At 40.0% G+C, this 18,867-nt stretch overlaps 1 protein-coding gene across 16 annotated transcripts in view; it reads right to left on the bottom strand.

Moving 5' to 3' along the window:
• Nucleotides 1-18,867, bottom strand: part of trpm3 (transient receptor potential cation channel, subfamily M, member 3) — a 127,681-nt gene that overhangs the window by 46,946 nt on the left and 61,868 nt on the right. For all 16 annotated transcript variants that reach the window (XM_089130403.1, XM_089130402.1, XM_089130413.1 and 13 more), the window contains exons 2-6: nucleotides 15,213-15,292; nucleotides 14,561-14,762; nucleotides 12,773-12,986; nucleotides 12,140-12,264; nucleotides 10,905-11,076 (exon numbers count right to left, since the gene is read on the bottom strand). In XM_089130403.1, the coding sequence (XP_088986529.1) occupies nucleotides 10,905-11,076; nucleotides 12,140-12,264; nucleotides 12,773-12,986; nucleotides 14,561-14,762; nucleotides 15,213-15,292 (793 nt within the window). The remainder of the gene's footprint in view (nucleotides 1-10,904; nucleotides 11,077-12,139; nucleotides 12,265-12,772; nucleotides 12,987-14,560; nucleotides 14,763-15,212; nucleotides 15,293-18,867) is intronic.

Consider the following 18,867-nt stretch of genomic DNA (forward strand, 5'->3'; position numbering starts at 1 on the left):
GCAAGTGATGCTTTCGAGAAACGCAAAATAAGATATATTGTGTACTGCTTTGTCAGTGAGGTCCAAAACAAGACTGCTTTCCCTTGACTTTCACTGTGTAGACCAAAAAAGATATTTTACAAAATATCTTCTTTTGTGTACCACAGGACAAATAAAGTATGTATGTGGAGATATATTATGCCACAATTTTCATTTTTGGGAAACTGCTTTTAGACTGGTCAAGAATTCAGAAATCAACTTTTCATTGATCTTTTGACATGTAAGAGGTCATTGTACTATAAAAGCCTGTAAATTTCAGAACTCAAAAACTTCCTTGTTAGTCCAAAAACAGCTTTTATTGAAACAAAGCTCTGAAGCCGACTCGTTTAGAATTTTGTGTAATAGTGTGACGAAGGACAGTCTCTGCAAAATCAGATCAAAGCCTAGTTCTACACCATTGTAAATGTAACAATTCGTTTGCTGTGAAAGTACACACTTGCTGCACGATCAGATAATTTCTACATTCATTAATCAGCTGCAATTAAACACTCTTGGTTTAAATAACAGGTGTGCGTGCAGTGGGAGAGGACCTGTGCGAGATCAGGTGAACAGAACATAGACAGATCAGTTCTCCTGACTCTTTCCAACAACTTGATGAGTACAAGTTATGATGTTGTGCCTATAATTCAAAAAGCATGTTGCAGCTAGATCTTTACTGCTTAAATTATGCAACGTGAGATAAAGAAAGATGGAAGGAGGGAAAGAAGAGCAAGGGAGAGACAGAAAGAGAGGTACATCAGATCCACATGTGCTGTCATCATTGTGCCTTAAATGGGTACGGTTACATAAAGTAATCTCTATTTTTAGCAGCACACTGACTTCAAAAGCAACTGCTCAGCTGGTAAAGGAATCAGAAACAGTGAGATTTACTTCTTCATTCAAAACCTCTTCCCACTGTTATCGCTCTGTGTCTCTTGATTTCTCTCTATATCATTTACTGTTTTACAAAGTATTATGGTGATATTTATTGATCAGCGAGTCCTTCTGCCACGATGTTTGTGGGCTTACAGAAACGCTTTTATTCCCCTCCACACACTAACTCACACACATACATGGCAGTTCGCTCCACTCTGTCTAGACTCTTATGTTACAACAGGCCATGATATATATTATCCATCTGCCATAATTTTAATGTTCTCAAAAAGGTAAAAGCCATGGGCAAAATTAGGATTTGATTTCTTTCATAATATTTTAATACATTTTTGCACTTTGTTCTACAACAAGTTCTACCATTCCCTAAATGGCAGTGTTCCTCAAACTACCACTGTCCTAGTACAATGACCTCTTACATGTCAAAAGATCAATGAAAATTTGATTTCGCAATTCATGACCACTCTAAAGGCAGGATGCCCCTTCTTTTTCGAAAGACATCCTGGGATTTTACGGTGACAGGATGCACGCGACAGAGTTGTCTGTTTAAGATGACGAAGTAGTATATCCCAAAGTTTGCCTACTCTTTTGATATACACTCAAAAGTATGTACTTTTTCTTCAACAGGAGTACATACTTTTAGGGAGTAGTACAAGTAGGAGAATTGGGACGCAGCTTGAGGACTTAAATAGAGGTAAACAAGGAAACTAAATGAGTAGCAGGTGAACTTAATGAATAACTGGCACATAGAGAAGAATGAGAACTGCGCCACAGATGGTTCAGGTGACCAAGGATAGGAGCAGTGACGAAACATTCAAGATTGAGCCAGGGTGCCAGAGGACGGAGGCTGAGCCAGTGGGACTAAGCACCGTGGAGCCCGGCAGAGCTGGAGGGAGTAAGTGCAGCAAGGCCCAGAAGTCCATGGTGCAGGCAGAACAACATCTGACCAAGATGGAGGGATGAGGGAGCTGTTGAAGCAGTAAGGATGATGGTTCCAGGTGGAGCCAACAGGTTGACTCGCTGAGATGCAGTGATTGGCTCGGCTGCTGGAGGCATACCCAGGGAAGCCTCTTGCAAAGGTGGAGCTATTGACTAGATCTTAGGCTGATTCGGGTTGCAATAGAGTAGCCAGCGGAGGCAGAGCCGAAGGACTGGCTGGCTTAGGCAGAGAGTCGGGAGAGGGAGGCTGGTTGGGAGCATCAATAATGACATGGTGCTGGAAGATGACACAGGCTTGGTGCAGGGCGGAATCAGCAGCAATGAAGAAGACATGGGGTGCATCTGATATCGCCTTTTGGCATCAGTAATTTATTGTCAATGTCCAGCCTGGACCTGAAACCCTCCATCAGAGCAGGGTCGTTAGAGGATGCAAGCTGGTAGACCTTGGTAAAATCCTCCACAATCCTCCTCAATGTCTCTGCCTCCTTGAAAAATAAAATTTGCAGCCCTTTCAGGGCCGAACTGAACAAAGTTAATAGGGGACTATCACGCTTCCGGGTTTCATGGGCGGGATTTGTCAACTTTGTGCATGTCCACTTCCGACGCAGTTCAACAATGGCTGAGACGAAGGCTATATATCTCACTGCTCTGTTACAATTTTTAAATCTAACCAACAACGCCAACCCTACGTAAGTTTTCGTGGATTTCCGACTGAATTGAGTATAAGGAAGAACTGGGTTAAAACTTTAAACAAGGTAGCACATTTATTTGCAGCCGGCACTTTAGTGAATCAAACTAATTTACCAGGGATGACGTATAAATAAACTTTAGTGTTGTCCGTCATCAGTTCGCCAGCGAGATCGGTGACTCAACGGAAGTGGGAGTGCACAAAGATCACTGAATCCGGAAGTCCTACGTATCAGCGTGATAATCCCCTTTCGAGGGCTTAAATACACAGGGGTGAACAAGGAAACTAAATCAGCAACAGGTGAACTTGATTAGTGGCACTTGAATAACTGGCACACAAAAGGAAATTAGGTCAACATGAAAACCCAGATAACTTAAAAACAACAATACATAATCCTGACATCAGGTGGGAACACCAACAACCAACTTTTTCAGCAGAGATACTCAGCAACCACAGGCACTGTAGAAGATGCTAAAAGAAGTTCTTTGAGGGAAAGTAATGTGGTTTCCAAAGGTTTTCAATTTGGATGTGTACAGTAGAGCAATAAAACATGCTTTCACAAATCTCAGAGAGAGAGAGAGAGACCAATCAGATAAGAAAGTTTAAAGATTAAAAAAGCTGATGAGTGTTTTCTTGTGCCATTGTATTATTATGTCATTCAAACCTAACCTTTTCTTTCCAACAAGCCTCAGTGGATTCCAAATAGACTTTGAAAATAATCTGGGTGGGCAGGGTGTTTGTTTGTCAGTGTTTGTTCTAACGGCCGAAATCTTCAGCTGCCAACTACTACATCAGTGGCCAGAGAAAGTAAACAACTGAAAGAAAAGTTGTTTTTGAATCTCAGTACAGTCATTTGCCATTTAATCAGAGAATGTCAGACATGTACCCAACAGCAAGTCAAATGACATCTGAGATCTTTCTATTATCAACATTAAAAAACCTCACCATCCCTTCATTTTCTTTAGAAGTTCATCTATCATCAAAGGGAAGAAATAATTATCAAGTCTATAATTAAAACAGGACAGGACAAAATAATTTCATTAATTTTATTAAGATCAGATCAATTCGCAAGCATGATGATGATGAAGCTAAACAACACAAGAGACTGTAAGTTGTTCAGTTTCATAAACTGTGGCTTTCTGTGTAGATCCCCTGCCAAGCACTTGATGGTCCCCCTGCCCGCCCTGTTTCAAACACCCACAGTGATACAGTGATGCAGCCTCCAGCGTACTCCATAACCTCTTCACATTTACCAATTGACCTACGGCACCACCACAAGAGAACGGCAAGCCCAGCATTAATAGAACACAAGCCCCTGTGCTGTGGAAGAGGAGGCTGAGGTGTGTTACTGAGACAGGGATGAGTTGATTTCTATGCCCCCCTGCCAAGCATGTAGATGGAAGATGAATCTCATGATGAATGGGCAGTTTGTTCTGTGTCACTCTCAATCTATTTCATTTACACCTTGTGTGAACAGTCCTATCCCCTGCCTGGCAGCGAAAATGCTGTTTATTTATTTATTTATTCAAGAGATTAAAAACAAGATGTAGACACAAGATCCATGTCCACTGGTATAATGAGTTTTTGTGAATATAACTTCCAAACAAACAATGATCAAGAACTGGAAGTGAGGAAGAAAACATGTACTATTCATTTGTTTCCATCTGTGTGGGATAAACTTTGATTTGATCCAGAGTTTTCTATTCTTCCACATCTCCAATAACTGCAAACACTCACAAGTCTACTAGACCATACATTATCATAGTCCTTATCATAGTCCTTTTTTAAATGCCTCCTCGTGTTCAGTGAAAAAAAAAGGCTGAGTTTGGAACAACATGTGGGTTATTACTGACTGTTCCTTTAATTCCTGATAAATATTTCAAAGAATAATCTCGGTATATAAAAGTTTGTGGAATTGAGAATTTTCACAGGTGTACAATGTAATACAAGGTGAAAGAACACCCTGTGTACCAACATGGTTTAAAAGCAGAAATGTGAGGCTTGTATTTTTGTAAAATAGTTAACTTGTATAAATCAGTTAAACAATATAATTTTATCAGTACTATGTAATCATTTTGTGATAGGGCTACTTTTCAATAATTATATTAATTATAATTATAGTGGAATTATAAAGATTTTTTATGTAACTGCAAAGAAAAAGTTAGCAAGTGAATCCATCCCACTTATTCTGAAAGTGTAATGTTTAAGAGTCATTGTTATACTTTCATAATAGTATTATATTTTATGTAGTCTATACTTGACCTATAGGCTTCCATTATAAGCGCAGATGCAACTGTCCATGCATTTTATTGTTTTTACAAAACTGAAGGAATTGGTCGAAAATATCTTCTGTGCTAATTTACAACATTTACGGCATAAGCTTTTTTTATTAGGGTAAAAAAAAAAAACTCCATTCAAATAAACCTTTAAGAAGATGGAAAAAACTCCTACAGCACCCATCCTGTCTGGTCAACACAGCAGCTACACTGCTCCATTATGCTAATGTGATGGAGCCCGCAGAGATGAGCAGCATGGAACAAAATCCCGAAATAAACCACCAAAGTAAGAAGACCAGCTCATCATCTCACCACTTAGAGACCCAGTTAGTGGAAGGGAAGGCTAAAACAGGTTTCTAGGCTAGAATCACCATCGACCAACATAGTTTGATGTAACTTTTAATCAGAATGTGTGCATGCCATGACTAACTAGAGCGTTGAATGAAGGGTGAATTTAAATATAACACAGCATACAAATGTAATAAAAAATTGAGAATATTAATTCATATGTTAATGAAATTATGGCTTATATTCGCAAAACCCTAAGGGGTGAATTTACCAAACAGTTGTACCACTTTTAGAACAATTAACACCAGGCTAATGGAAATGATGGAGAAGAGCGTTATAACCAGGCATATATGTATATCAAGTGCACACATCATTTTAAAGTTTCAGGTGCCTAAATCAGAGAGGTGGATCTACAGTCCCAGATCACAGTAGTAATTCACAAAGGGCCCTATTTTAACGATCTAAGCGTATGGTCTAAAGTTCAGGGTGCAATTGAACTTAGGGCATGTCCGAAATCCGCTTTTGCTAGTAACGACGAGAAAAATGGTCTAAATGGGTGTGTTTTGGGCATAACGTGAAATAAACCAACCAGAGTCTCATCTTCCATCCCCTTTAAAAGCGAGTTGTGATCGTGCCATGGCAGATTAGCTATTTACATGGAGGAATTTGCAAGCGGAAAGACTGAACTCGTCTCCAGCGTGCAAACGGATCTGCTCGTGCGTGAGGTTAAAGTGCGCAACCAGACCATCTACGGGACAAGCCGGATTCCACCATATCTGTATGTACTCAATATTAATCTTTACATTGTAATCCTTTTATTTGTAATATTTGGGTAGTTTGTGTGCTGCTGGACATCCCTGTGTGTGTGTAATAAGCAGAGTGAATGCGCACATTAGGCACATTACTAACGTGCTCTTTAAATAACAAAAATGAATAAATAAATAAAAATATTGTGCTACTGACTTTAGATCTGGTTTTTGTTGGTCAATTGCACTGTCTATTTCAGTTGCCTCAAAATAGCAACACGCCAACAATGTGCCTGAACACACCTCATTTTTTAGTGAAAAGGATAACTGAGTCAGGCTGAAACAAGAAAAAAAAAAAACACTTCATCAGCGCACCATTGTGCCAGGTCTATGATAGGGCACTATATGTCAAATTGATAATATTAAATCAAATACTTAGTAAATTAAGCATTTTAACAATTAAGTCGATGAATTTAATAATGACAGACAAATCAAATACAGACAAATCAACAGAATCCCAATAATAATTAATAAATAAAATAGTAATAATAAAACCACCATGAGTAGCATGGCACCAGGGGACTTCTGCACGGGTGGCATCAACACAATGTCATCAGTAGCTGCAAGTCATTCTTTCTGTATTCATCCCTGTTTAGTATTCTGCAAATTTCCCAACATAGCAACTTTCTAATTCACATTAGACCGTTTATGCATTTCCCATGTGAACTAGGAATTAAACACTTATTCATCTCAGTAACACCCCTCATCCTCCTTTTCCTGACTCCAATCAGACAGCACCTAATCCTGTACAATGAAATTGATTCTCACATCCCATCTTATCCTGCAAGGAAATCTTTATTGCATCCCATGCATGCTACGCTTTTCCTCATCAGAGAAAAACTCAAAAAGACCTCCTCATTAGCCCAACAACAGCAGGCACAGGTCTGTAATTCATTTTAATCCAGTACCGCTGCAGTGCTTGTCAGAATGTGAATACATCAGCCGGGCCACAGCCTGCCACAATTCTTCCAAAACAAAGAGATTTGATTCCATGTTTGAGGGTCTTTGTAGCTCTGTGAGCCTCATGGTGAAAGCTCAGAGCATTATTGATGTTCTTCTAGTGTTGGAAAGGACAGGTAATAAAATAAAGAAATGAGCTCTGCCCAAAGCCAGAGCAAACACCACCATCACACAGCTGATGCAACAGAAAACAGAGAGAGAGAGAGAGAGAGAGAGAGAGAGAGAGAGAGAGAGAGAGAGAGAGAGAGAGAGAGAGAGAGAGAGAGAGATGGCTGCGGACTTAGATATGGCTCAGATATATAAACCTGTGAGTTTATATCACTCTCAAAGTCATGAGAGTGATGCCAGAATAAACTGTTCTTATCGCAGTGTGAATATGTGTCGTGAATGTCAAAGGATGATTTAATGAGCCTAAACATGTTTCAACTGTTCTACTTACAGGGCTCAAACATGTTTACAAACAGAAAAAATTTCCACATGCTAGAGGGTTGGATGTGTTATAGGTTCCCTTTCGTTGTCACTCCGAGTTCCGTCGGATGACGACGAATAGGGTTTCAGAGCGTTATTACAAAACGAGCCAATACGCCTTATTCACGGCAGCGCCATCTTTGATTTTTAATGAGAATGAAAGCGAGGCTGTGAGGGATAGACTTGCATCTCTTCAATGGGCTGTACTGTTATTTAATGTGTTTTCGGATTGTTCTGCTCATGAAACACTGGAAAAAATATCTTTCCAAGAAATGGCAGTTGACAAAAACTCCCGACAATGTAAGCTGTGGAAAATTGTAAGTAATCTAGCCGCTTTATTCAGCTTTTTACAGCGAATGCTGTTGGAAACATGGCAAGTCTATCCCTCACAGCCTCACTTTCATACCTGTCAATGGCGTTGCTCTGAATAAGGTCTATGGCAAAGAAATGCCATGGGTCTGCAGATTTTGCATAGTGTATCTCCGCCTTACCTCGTGGGTATAAAAAGGATGATGGCGCAACATACAGGTATGTTGAGAGAGCTTTCTTCACTCCTGCAGCCTATTCTCTGAACTGATCTTTGAACTGAACAGCGTGCGTGTTTCTCTCTAGTGCTTCAGCTTTTCAAGCTTTTCTCTCACAAAAAGAGTGTGCACGCGGCACGTCTTTTTAAAGACGCGTCTTTCTAAAGATGATCTGCCCGTGTATTTCTGTGCGGTATATCGTCCTCTAGAGATGATGGCTCATCGGTGCTGCTGTCCTCAGATGTGCTAGCATAACGAGTTTGAGCCCAGAGTTCACAGCTATGCTTTCCCGGGCTGCTGCGAGTATCGGGCTTGTGTGGAAAGTTCTGCCATGGCCCCAGCACTTAAGGCTGATGATTGGTTTTTGGGGGTGGCGAACCCAAATCCTTTCTACCCGGACGTGCATGAAGAGGTCATGAGATTGTGTGAGTCTCCTTTGACTTTTTGCGACTGCTCAGTGGACTCTTCCGCCTTCTCTGCCCTCGTAGAGGCCGCGGCCAAGGGTACACTGGGGTTCCCCCTTGTGGAGTGTTCTGTGGCAACACTTATGTGTCCCCACGGCTTCTCCACCTGGCGTGGCAACCCTAAGCATCCCTCCAATGCATGTAGGTTCTTGTCTATTCTGCCACCTCATTGCATGTTATTCCCATCCTGGGTGTTCAATCAGGGTAGGGCTGATTCAGGGCTCATCCTTGAGCGACAAACGTGACCGCATGGCATGCTCCCTTGGTCAGGTGATGTCAAGGCTGTCTCCCTCCACCCTGAAGGTCTATGTTGCCACTATTCCCGCACACCATGACCCTTTCGAAGGTAAGTCTGTGGGGAAGCACGACTTGATTGTCAGCTTTCTGAGAGGAGCGAGGAGACTGAATCCTCCTCGCCTCCTCTCGTTCCCTCTTGGGACCTCTCAGTGGTTCTAACTGCCCTGCAGAGTGCTTCCTTTGTGCCTTTGCAATCAGTGGAGCTTAAGTTCCTCTCAAGAAGACAGTGCTCCTGGTTACATTGGCCTCCATCATGAGGGTAGGGGACCTGCAAGCATTCTCCGTTGGCGAAGCGTGCATGGAATTCGGGCCAGCCTACTCTCACGTGATCCTGAGACCCCAGCCTGGATATGTGCCCCGGGTTCCTACCACTCCCTCCGGGACCAGGTGGTGAACCTGCAAGCACTGCCCCCGTAGGAGGCAGACCCAGCCTTGGCACTGCTCTATCCAGTACACACTCTTCGTGCCTACATAGACAGGACGCAGTGTCAGGACCTCAGGACCTGGATAGTGGACGCCATTGCTTTGGCATACCACCAGCAAGGTTGTCCATGCACCATTTGTGTGACTGCCCACTCCACCTGGAGTGTGGCATCTTCTTGGGCTCTAGCGCCTCGCTAACAGACAACTGCAGAGCTGCAGGCTGGGTGACTCCCTACACATTCGCCAGATTCTACAATCTCCGAATGAAGCCTGTCCGCCCATGTACTCGCTTCAACTAGCCAGTACTAGGACCCCCTCAGGTGTCTTCACTTGCTCGCCATTCCACTCCAAGGACTGGATGTGTGTGATTTATTCTCTTCAGGTGAGCCTTATAAGCCCTGAGTCCCTCCAGCACTGGTGACGCCGACGCCAGTGTCTTTTGCCTGCGCGTTGGCTAGGTGCTTCCCATGTGAATGGTCCCTCTCCTGAGCACATACATATACATATCAACCGAGACATATTAACCGAGACGTTTTGCCCATTTAAATGTCAAGGCAGTTGTTGCTTTAAATGCTGATTATTTTAAGTGACCCGTACACACACACGCTGCTTCCTATGGATAAATCAGCGTGGGTGAGGCTGGTGTCATTTTGGATGTGAATGATGACGCCTGAGCGTCCCTTTGACTTCCCAGCCCCCTCTATTACTCCAGGCATAGGATGACAAAGGGAAGTCCACAGGTCACATGACAGAGGTAAATCTCACTTCCTGTTGATGACCTTGCATTGTGTATGGCAAGTATTTGGAATGGCTCATTTGGTGCTGTGGAAAAGTGTTTATGTATTAAATTGGCTAAATTATTAATAAAAATATTGAATGATATCATAAATTAATGAATGTAATAATTAAATTAAATAAAAAAATCATTAAAATGAATATTTTTTTTAATTATAAAGATACACAAAGTTGGAGACATATCATGTCTGCTAGGGGAAAATTTTTAAAAATGCTGGGACAAATTAACTTTTGGTTAAAAAAACCCTTGCATTTTCAGCTGCAATCCAATTATACCAGTGTGCTGAAATAGTGCCAAAATTAAGTATTTTTTATTCTTTTCAGTTTAAACTCGGTTTCTATCTCAAGTGAATTAGGCCCAATAGAGATTGTGCCATATTAACACAACTCAAAGCTATTAGCCTACCATCATTAAAGCTGCTTTATTATTGCCCACAGAAAGCAAGCAGTAAAGCTAATTTCATTTAAGAGATGTTTGTATATACGCTTACCATTGATAATGGCAGCAGATGTAATGTCTCAAAATGATAAAGAACATTATAATCAAGCATATACAGTATATTGTATGTGTGGAATGAGAATATATATATATATATATATATTATGAAAAAGAAGCAACCAGTGTGTAGTAAAAGCACATTTTAATGACCCTAAATGATAGTCATCTTTTTTCTTGTGTGTTTGTGATTTATTGCATTTATACCAGCTTTAATCTGAAAGTGTTCCTTCAGCTGAATGACGTTTACTTGATATCTTTATGCGAGTAAATGGACTGTATGGATATCATCTGGCAGAGTGTAGTTGCGGAGGGCTTTGTGCTCTCAGTGCAGTCAGCTATGAATCTTGCAGCTCGTGTAGCGTTTTTCACGTTGAGCCACAAACTAATCTTATTTCTGACAGCAATCTATAGAGAATCACCTTTGTGGGTTTTTGAAGATCAGCACAACAAAACCAAGAAGAAGTGACTGAGGATATAATACTATTATAACCTCTCTAGAAAATAATTGAAATGCACCATTGATTTTGAAGTTTAGAGTAATCACATTATTTCTTGCAACTGTACTCACGCGTGTTGATCTTTTGCAGAGAGATGTGTTTCTCTAGCTGTCTGCGCAGTTTGACTTCTGCTCCATACTTTCCGGTGGTGCCATTATCAGCCAAAATGAAGTGGGAGTGTAGGCTGTTGAGTACCGTAAGTTTACTAAGAGGGTTAGACATTGTCTGGTACGGCCGGACCACCTGCAATACACACAGTATGAAGTAAAAAGTGGCTGTCCATGGATGTTCAGGATATGAAGACGGACACAATAGTAACAGTGACATGTAACAAAAAGCAGAGTGGCATGGACAAGTAAGCAGTGGACAGAAGATAAAATGTTCAGCTAACATAGTGAGCAACTTGGGGTCCAAAAATTTGAGACCACCTAGTAGAAATAGTTTAATTTAGCATATTTAGAATATAATACAAATAAATAACTGAATACAAGTAGTATATAAATAATATATAAAAATACTGTAATATACTAAATGAATACATACAAAATTATGAAAATAAATAATTAATATTGTAAAAAAAAAAAATAAAAAAAAAAATGAATTTCTAAACGTTTTAGTATTTTAGTTGCTCCCCTTTTTGTCTTGTGCTTCAATGGAAGCAAGAACATCTAACTGTCTTCACAAATAGTCACGTGATCAATGCCACAAATTTGCCTATTTGATCAGTGACCTAGAAAGAGTGAATATGTAGTGTCTTTTTTTCAAAACATCATCTCTAAAACTGCATGAGATATCTGACCACTGACCAGACCAGACAAGACTTAGAGAGAGTGATTGAAGTGAGGCTTTGAGAGAGATTGAGAGAAAGACAGAACCAAAATTGTGTATGAGTAAGGGGGGAAAGAAATCAGTGGTTATAAATAAAGAATGATTCTATCTCTGTGTCTCAGTTGTGCATCGGTCCTCAGAGACACACCGACAAGCTGAGATGAAACTGAGTAGATATATGTAGTGTCTCACACACAAATTATTTATAGAATTTTACATGACACAGAATACATGCAGAGACAACATGAAAATCATCATGATGTGATTTGGAGATTTGCTTTTGTGAATAATAATTCCAATGAATATATCAATTTGACGGTTTAATTATTATTTAATGAATGTATTATTTAATGAAATCTGCCATGATCCAAGCCAAATAAAGTCTTACTTGTCATTTAGAAAAAATATACTATACTACTATACTATACTATACTATACTAGGTTTATAATTAGATTTATCTGTAGATGAGTCACTTACATCTTTGCCCACCAGGTCTTCCTGGTTCTCCACAATCCCCCAGGGGGCAATGCCAATAGTACAGATCTTCCCCCTCGATTTGGAAGCATGGTCTTTCAGAGCATCACCAACATGCCTGATGACTCCTGAACAGACAGATAATAAAAGAGATAACAGATTCCCAGTGTGAGAGATATCACACAAGGCATCATGGACATTGAGACACAGACATCTTCATCCGCCATTTATTTTTCTAAGAATTTAGATAGTATCACACTATAATATTGACTAGCATTGCTCAGAATCTTAATAAGAGTTATTGTAACGAGGTTCGTTGTTGTGGGAAGAAGGAGGCAGGAACCGGCGAACATTCAAAGAGTTTAATGATAAAATAAATCAACAACAAAATGAAAGTATAAGAACAGAAACAGAAACAAAACATCTCTCCATCTCCACTGTCGTCGCTCCTCCTTTTATGCTTCCGCTCCTCCGTGAGAGATACGAGACCGGTGCGTAGCGCAGGTGTCGCTCATTAGTAATCACGCCACTGGCCTCGCGCCGTCCTCCCAAGGCCCTCGACCTCGTCCCGCTCGCCACAGTAATCTACTCAGAATCTGAATTAAGCTGAAAGATACATTAACACCTCGTACACACCAGTGTTAACTCCCCCAGTGAAGATCCAGGCCCCAGTGGTCATGGCCGCCTTGATGAGACCCTTGCCAAAGACTTGCTTGAGTTTGGGCTGCAGCTCGAAGTTCTGAAGTCCTCCGTGAACAGAGATGAGCAGCTTGGGAAGCTCCAGTTGCCACTCCTTTGTCATCAGATGCAGCAGCAAGTCTGGCTTAGTGTCATAAGACACTCGTACATACTGACAAAACATAAAAGTGGAATTATGACAATCTTGAGACAATCTTTAACAGTACATATAAGATTTTACACTACCATTCAAAAGTTTGGAGTATGTAAGATTTTTTGTTATTTCTGAAAAAGGGTTCTCTCGTACTACGTAATATCTTACGCTAGAGGAAAACCTTTTTTCCACGAGATATTGAAGCCAAAGATTAACCTTAATTTTGAATTAAACGTGTTGCGGCAGCATGCAGACATAGGCTAGACGGCTCGCGTGCCCTGCGGCAACTGCAGCAGCCTGGGCCTATAAATACAGCTCGATGGGATGATAGTAGCAGTTTGCCGCTACGACTCAACACGTTTTACATTAAAGCTGCAGTCGGCAAGTCTGGCAGATTGAGTGGACTTAGACAAAATTTTGAATGTTTACAACTCATATGGCCCTCCCCCACTATCAACGAATACCCTCCCACAGAGTTTGTGCTCGAGTGCGTGCGCACCAGGTCTGTGAACGCGACCGTCTCACCAGCATCCATCAACACCATGGATTATTTGGAGGTATGCTGCCCTGGCTAATCTACCAATATATTGACATTGCTAACGTCATTTATACTCTAAATGAGCTTATTTGGTTTGTTAGTGTTCCGCCATCACTCTTCCTTACTGCGCGAACTTTAGGTGTGTGCATGTGATTGTAACGTGCGCGAGGGGTGCCGTGTGCCCGATCTGTGATTGACAGTCAGATCTCACACCCCCCTGCGCTGATTGCACCCGACGATCCGGGAGCCCTGGATTTTTGCAAGCTCGGGTTTTTTTCTAAAACCACGTTATTTATGTTGTTCTGTCGGATTATAGTGTCGATTTCACTGATTATGATCAAAAAAATGTTGCCGACGGCAGCTTTAATTAAAAATTAAGGATAATTTTTGGCTTCAATATCTTGTGGAAAAGAGGTTTTCCCCAGGCGTAAGATATTACGCAGGACTCGTTCCCTCTTCTTGAGAGAACCGAGGTTACGTTATGCTGATCAATGCTGCATCTGTTAAATAGGGGGAAATTATCTTGTTATGTATTGTTTATTGTATAAATCATTACAATTTATGTGATATTATTGCAATTTAAAAGAACACTAATCTATTGGAAAATATTTTACAAAAAAATGTATTCCTGTGATGACAAAGTCTTGAAATTCTATGCTGCTTCATTTTTTTTAAACCATTCAGGTATGTCAATCTAGGAACATTGCGTTCCTCTTAAATTACTTTTATTTTCCGATAACCTCACCTGTAGTGTTAAATAACAGCCAAATTTCTGTTACATAATGTCTACTTATCAATATTCCATCAATTTCCAATGAATAAAATCATTTTGCTCCCTACATTTTTATCTGTAGTCTTGTCGAATGTCCTCTGAATTACTGACTCTATGGCTGTAAAATGGATGATATTTCATGGATGAATTTAATCTGCCAGGATCAACAGACATTATATATGTCTTGCAAAGGGTTATAAAAGGTTCACAAATATTTTATCAGAGTTGTTTTGAGCACTTTGAGCATCAAACCATTGTTAATAAGAGATTAAATGCATCTACCATTGCTTTGTTGGAGTGTCCACCTCCCTGAAACTCAATGGTTCCAAAGGCGTCAGTGGGACTGAGCTGGGTGTGCTTGCTGATGGACCACTTCTCTGACAAGCTGTCATTCTTTGGCACACGATCTGACTTCTCATTCTGATTGGATGAGATGCTAGGGGGCAGGCCAACATGTTGACCAATTAGACGGCCACAACAGCACCTGTGACAGAAGACACAACCCGTAAAAAAAGAGTGTTAAATTAAGTGAAAAAGTCAAAACTGTCTGCAAGTGATCTACAAATCCTTATTTGCAGATTTTATTAAAGGTTTTAGAGAGGATTTGAGATTTACATTTCTCAGCCAGATTAATTACAGTGAAGCTAACAAATTCTTCATATCTTTAAAAACAGTCTAAAAGAATCATTTAGAAAACAAGATCATCTTCACAAGCATTCACTTCGGCAATCTGTAGTGATTCTTTAGATGTTTAGTGGTATCTTTAGTTGCTCTCTTCGAACAGTTTCGGACAAGGCCACACTAATGAAGAATGAATTCTCTTGCATTAATAGTATTGTCACATTTATTTACACCTAAAAGCAGTTTTAATCTGCTATTTGTTTGTTAAAAATTCACCTTGTGCAGAGACTACAACAGTGGTGGCGGTACTCACCTATGGGGGTCTTTGGTGCTTACAATAATGTGCACACATTCTCTCTTGCTGAAAGCTCTTTCTATCCATGATTTCTGTGCCTGGGGAGAAACACAATATGTATAAGTTACAGTAATCACTAGAGGGAGAAATGCCAGCTTCCTGCATCCAATTAAAAGAAAATAATTAAATACAAAGTACACATTTTACCAACCTCTCTTCATTGCAGCACTGGAAAGTGGTGCTTTATTGTACTTTAGGCCTATTTGATCATGATAACCTATTCACTAATTGTTGTTCTTTCAGAGTTAAAATCATTTAACATATAGTAGTTATATTATTTGATATATTTTAAATCACTTATTATTGCCACCTTATTTTTTAATCAGACACTATTGTTTTCTTTTATTATTCTTGTCAGTGCTTTTGTCATGTGTATTGATGCTTTGGCAATATTATGAGTATAACAATCATACCAACAAAGAGCATGTAAATTGAACATTTAAGGCTTTTATTCAAGGGTATCACAGGTCCCGCATTTATAAATAAACACAACGCCTGTTTGCATCAGTGGCTTGCTCTAATTCAACACAACAGCAGCACCGTCTGTGAAACAGCAAGTGGTTACACAGGCACTTACCCCACAACTAGACTTCCTATGGTACACCATTACTCTTATACAAAGCTAGCCTGAGGTAGAGAGGGAGGTTGTACTGGGGTTTAGCTTTTACAGGAAAACCCCCATGTGATGACTCAGTGAATCCACTGACCACCCACATTCACACACCATCACGCCAACATGAACATGGATAATATAGATCTGACTGAACTCAATCCTTTCTGATAGAGCTGCTGTGAGAGCAGCTCACTGCTCTGCTGTTGGTCAAAAACAATGCATTAACATTTTTGAGGTCTGTGAGACCCCAAGGCTATTTTAACTGTTTAAAAAACATACTTAACATTTAAGAATGGGATTTATACTTTACAACCTTTACTCATTTTATGAGAACATATGAGTTTCATATTTGGAATGTTACATTATGGCTGTGTGTCCACCAAAGCGTTTTTAGCCAGCTGAAACCTACTAGACGCTATTCTGAAGACGGCGTGCTTTGGGCGTTGAGAGCATTTGGCAGCGCAGCGTTTTTTTCCGTTGAGACGTTTCGTTGCTATGATACAGAATATCCGCAGCAGTTGAATGTTGTGACAGTTGGTCGGTGTGGTATTAGTCCCGCCCTTCCTCCACTGTGATTGGATGGCTGGGTAAAAAGTGACAGTGATGAGCGCTGCGTTTTATCCAAAGTTGAACATATTTCAACTCCCAGCGACCAGTAAAAAACGCTGGGCGCTCGGCGCTTCAGCGTGAAAAAAAAAACGCTCAGCGCCTCTGTACGCTCATGGAATTTAAAAAACGTGGCGCTCCCATTGAAAACAATTGAAAACATACGCCAGGCAAGTGGAAAAACGCTTTGGTGGACACACGGCCTATATATTGTTCCAGAGAACACAGTTATAAAACATCAACTAATGTTAGGGTTTTGCCAACATCAAAATTTTCTCTCTATATTTTTTAAACAAAATAACAAAACACTTAAAATCAATTGCTTCAAAAACATACAACATACTAAAAATGAGTATGTAACTTGAGATACACTTGAAAGATTTTAAAGACTATGTGAATGTGAGATGATGGCAGATGTAATCTAAATATAAAAATAGCCTGCTTGCTCATATAGTTTCACTGTTATTTCAGTTTTTAGTTATTTTAGTACATCAGGTTAAACTACATGAAACTACATAAGAAATGTTGCCTTGGCAACAAGCTGAAATAAAATAAGTTAAAGTTTATTATTGTTATTAGAGCATTGTGTCTCTCAAACCTCAAAATTAACAACATACAATCAAAAGGGTTAACAAAAGCCAGCTTCTTGTGCCAAATGTTTCAAGTGAAAGAGAATTAAAATAGTTTGGGTATTTACATCTGAGTTCTATCATACCCAACTGGAGTCCCCAGGCGTGAAACCTCTGAAATTCGCTGTAAAAGTGTGATGAACATAATCCGTTTAGTGTCCAGTGTATTCCTGTGTGTGTTTTTAATGTGATAATGCACCAGGTAAGCTATATCACTGTCTGCGGGTGATGTCAGAAAATTCAGCACACATTCAAAACGATTATTAGTTGAAGAATTAGACCTCATAAACTTCTCATATACTTCTTTTCTTTTGCTCTTATCTTGTTTGTGAGTGTTGACATGATTCGTTGGAATCTCCAGTCACAGCGGAGAGCTGTCAGAAGCTTGTGGTGTAATTAAGATTTGTCCTCAGGATTGGCGCCCTGAGAAGCAAAGAACAGCTTTGCTCCTTGTTGGATCTATCTCAAAATCTATAGGGGATCTGTGCCAACAGGTAATGTTGAGGAAGGTGGAGCATTTGGGCATGTAGACAACGAAAGCCCCCCCTCCCAAAAAAAGAAAGTGATGCAGAAATGCAGGTAACAGTACCTTGCTGTGCATCAAAATATCATCAGTAAGTGCAGAAAAAAAAGAAGAAAATGTGTATATTTTGGAAATATACATCTATTTGGAAATAGGTATTGGTACGTAATGATATTTAACAGCAAATTCATACTCTCAGAAGTTAAATAGTCAGTTAATAGTAAAAGTTAGCACTCAATAATAACTTTAAAATTAGCACTTTATTAATGACTTAAAATAACTGACTTTTGCAGCCAAATTCTTATATTAAAAACTAACGTTTTACTTTTCTAAAATGTATATCATCAAATATATAATAATTGAATTTCTTATAATAATTTAAATTATTATAATATAATATGAAATCATTAGAAATTACCTGCTCTTATCATCGTCTTCATAAATAAATCCAGAAGTAAGAAACCCATCATAATTTTGCAATCCAGATATTCACAGCTGTAGCTTCTGCTCTGTTTAAAGGCCGGGGAGTTTAGAGGCCAAACATACATGCTTGTGGCCTTGTTAGCTGAGCTCAAATGTGTTGGGACTTCAGGATTAATCCCTTCTGAAAGTCTCACAGACAAAAAAAAGGCAGGACGCCCCTTCAAATCCTCTTCCGCTAACCCAATTTGACACCCCAACAATAACAAACTCCCAACAGCGGCATCCACATGGGAACATTTATGTTTCCCTTTTTCTCAATCATACACACATTTGTGAAACATTTAAACACTTTTTATTAGCATTGGTTGTCTATGATTCTAGCAATTTTAGCATGATTATTCTGACTCAAACTGCAGTTCTGGTCAGTGTCTGTCCCTTCACCGCAGCCAGGGCCTGTCAGAATCATCTCACACTCCTGCACATCAGCAAAATCCTTTACAATCACCTCATACAACACCAACAACAAATTATACGGGGGAGGATCAAAGTATCGCTCGGTTGAGCGGCTATTAACAATGGCCATCACCTTCTTTTTTTGACATATGGTAATTATAACAGCCCTGCCGAACTTACATAACAACCCCCAATGTATTTACTAAAATAACGCAGAATCACACTAGCACAGTGCTGATACACCACCTGTCACCTGTGTGAAAAGATGTCAGTCTGAAACAGATGGAATCCTCTAAGCTGTCCATCATGCTTCTCCTCCTGGTTGAGGAGGTCAAAGACTGGGAAAGAAATATGTGGTGAGGGCGA

This window comes from Pimephales promelas, chromosome 4, assembly GCF_988280905.1.
Source record: "Pimephales promelas chromosome 4, fPimPro1.hap1.1, whole genome shotgun sequence".
Classification (NCBI taxonomy): Eukaryota; Metazoa; Chordata; class Actinopteri; order Cypriniformes; family Leuciscidae; genus Pimephales; species Pimephales promelas.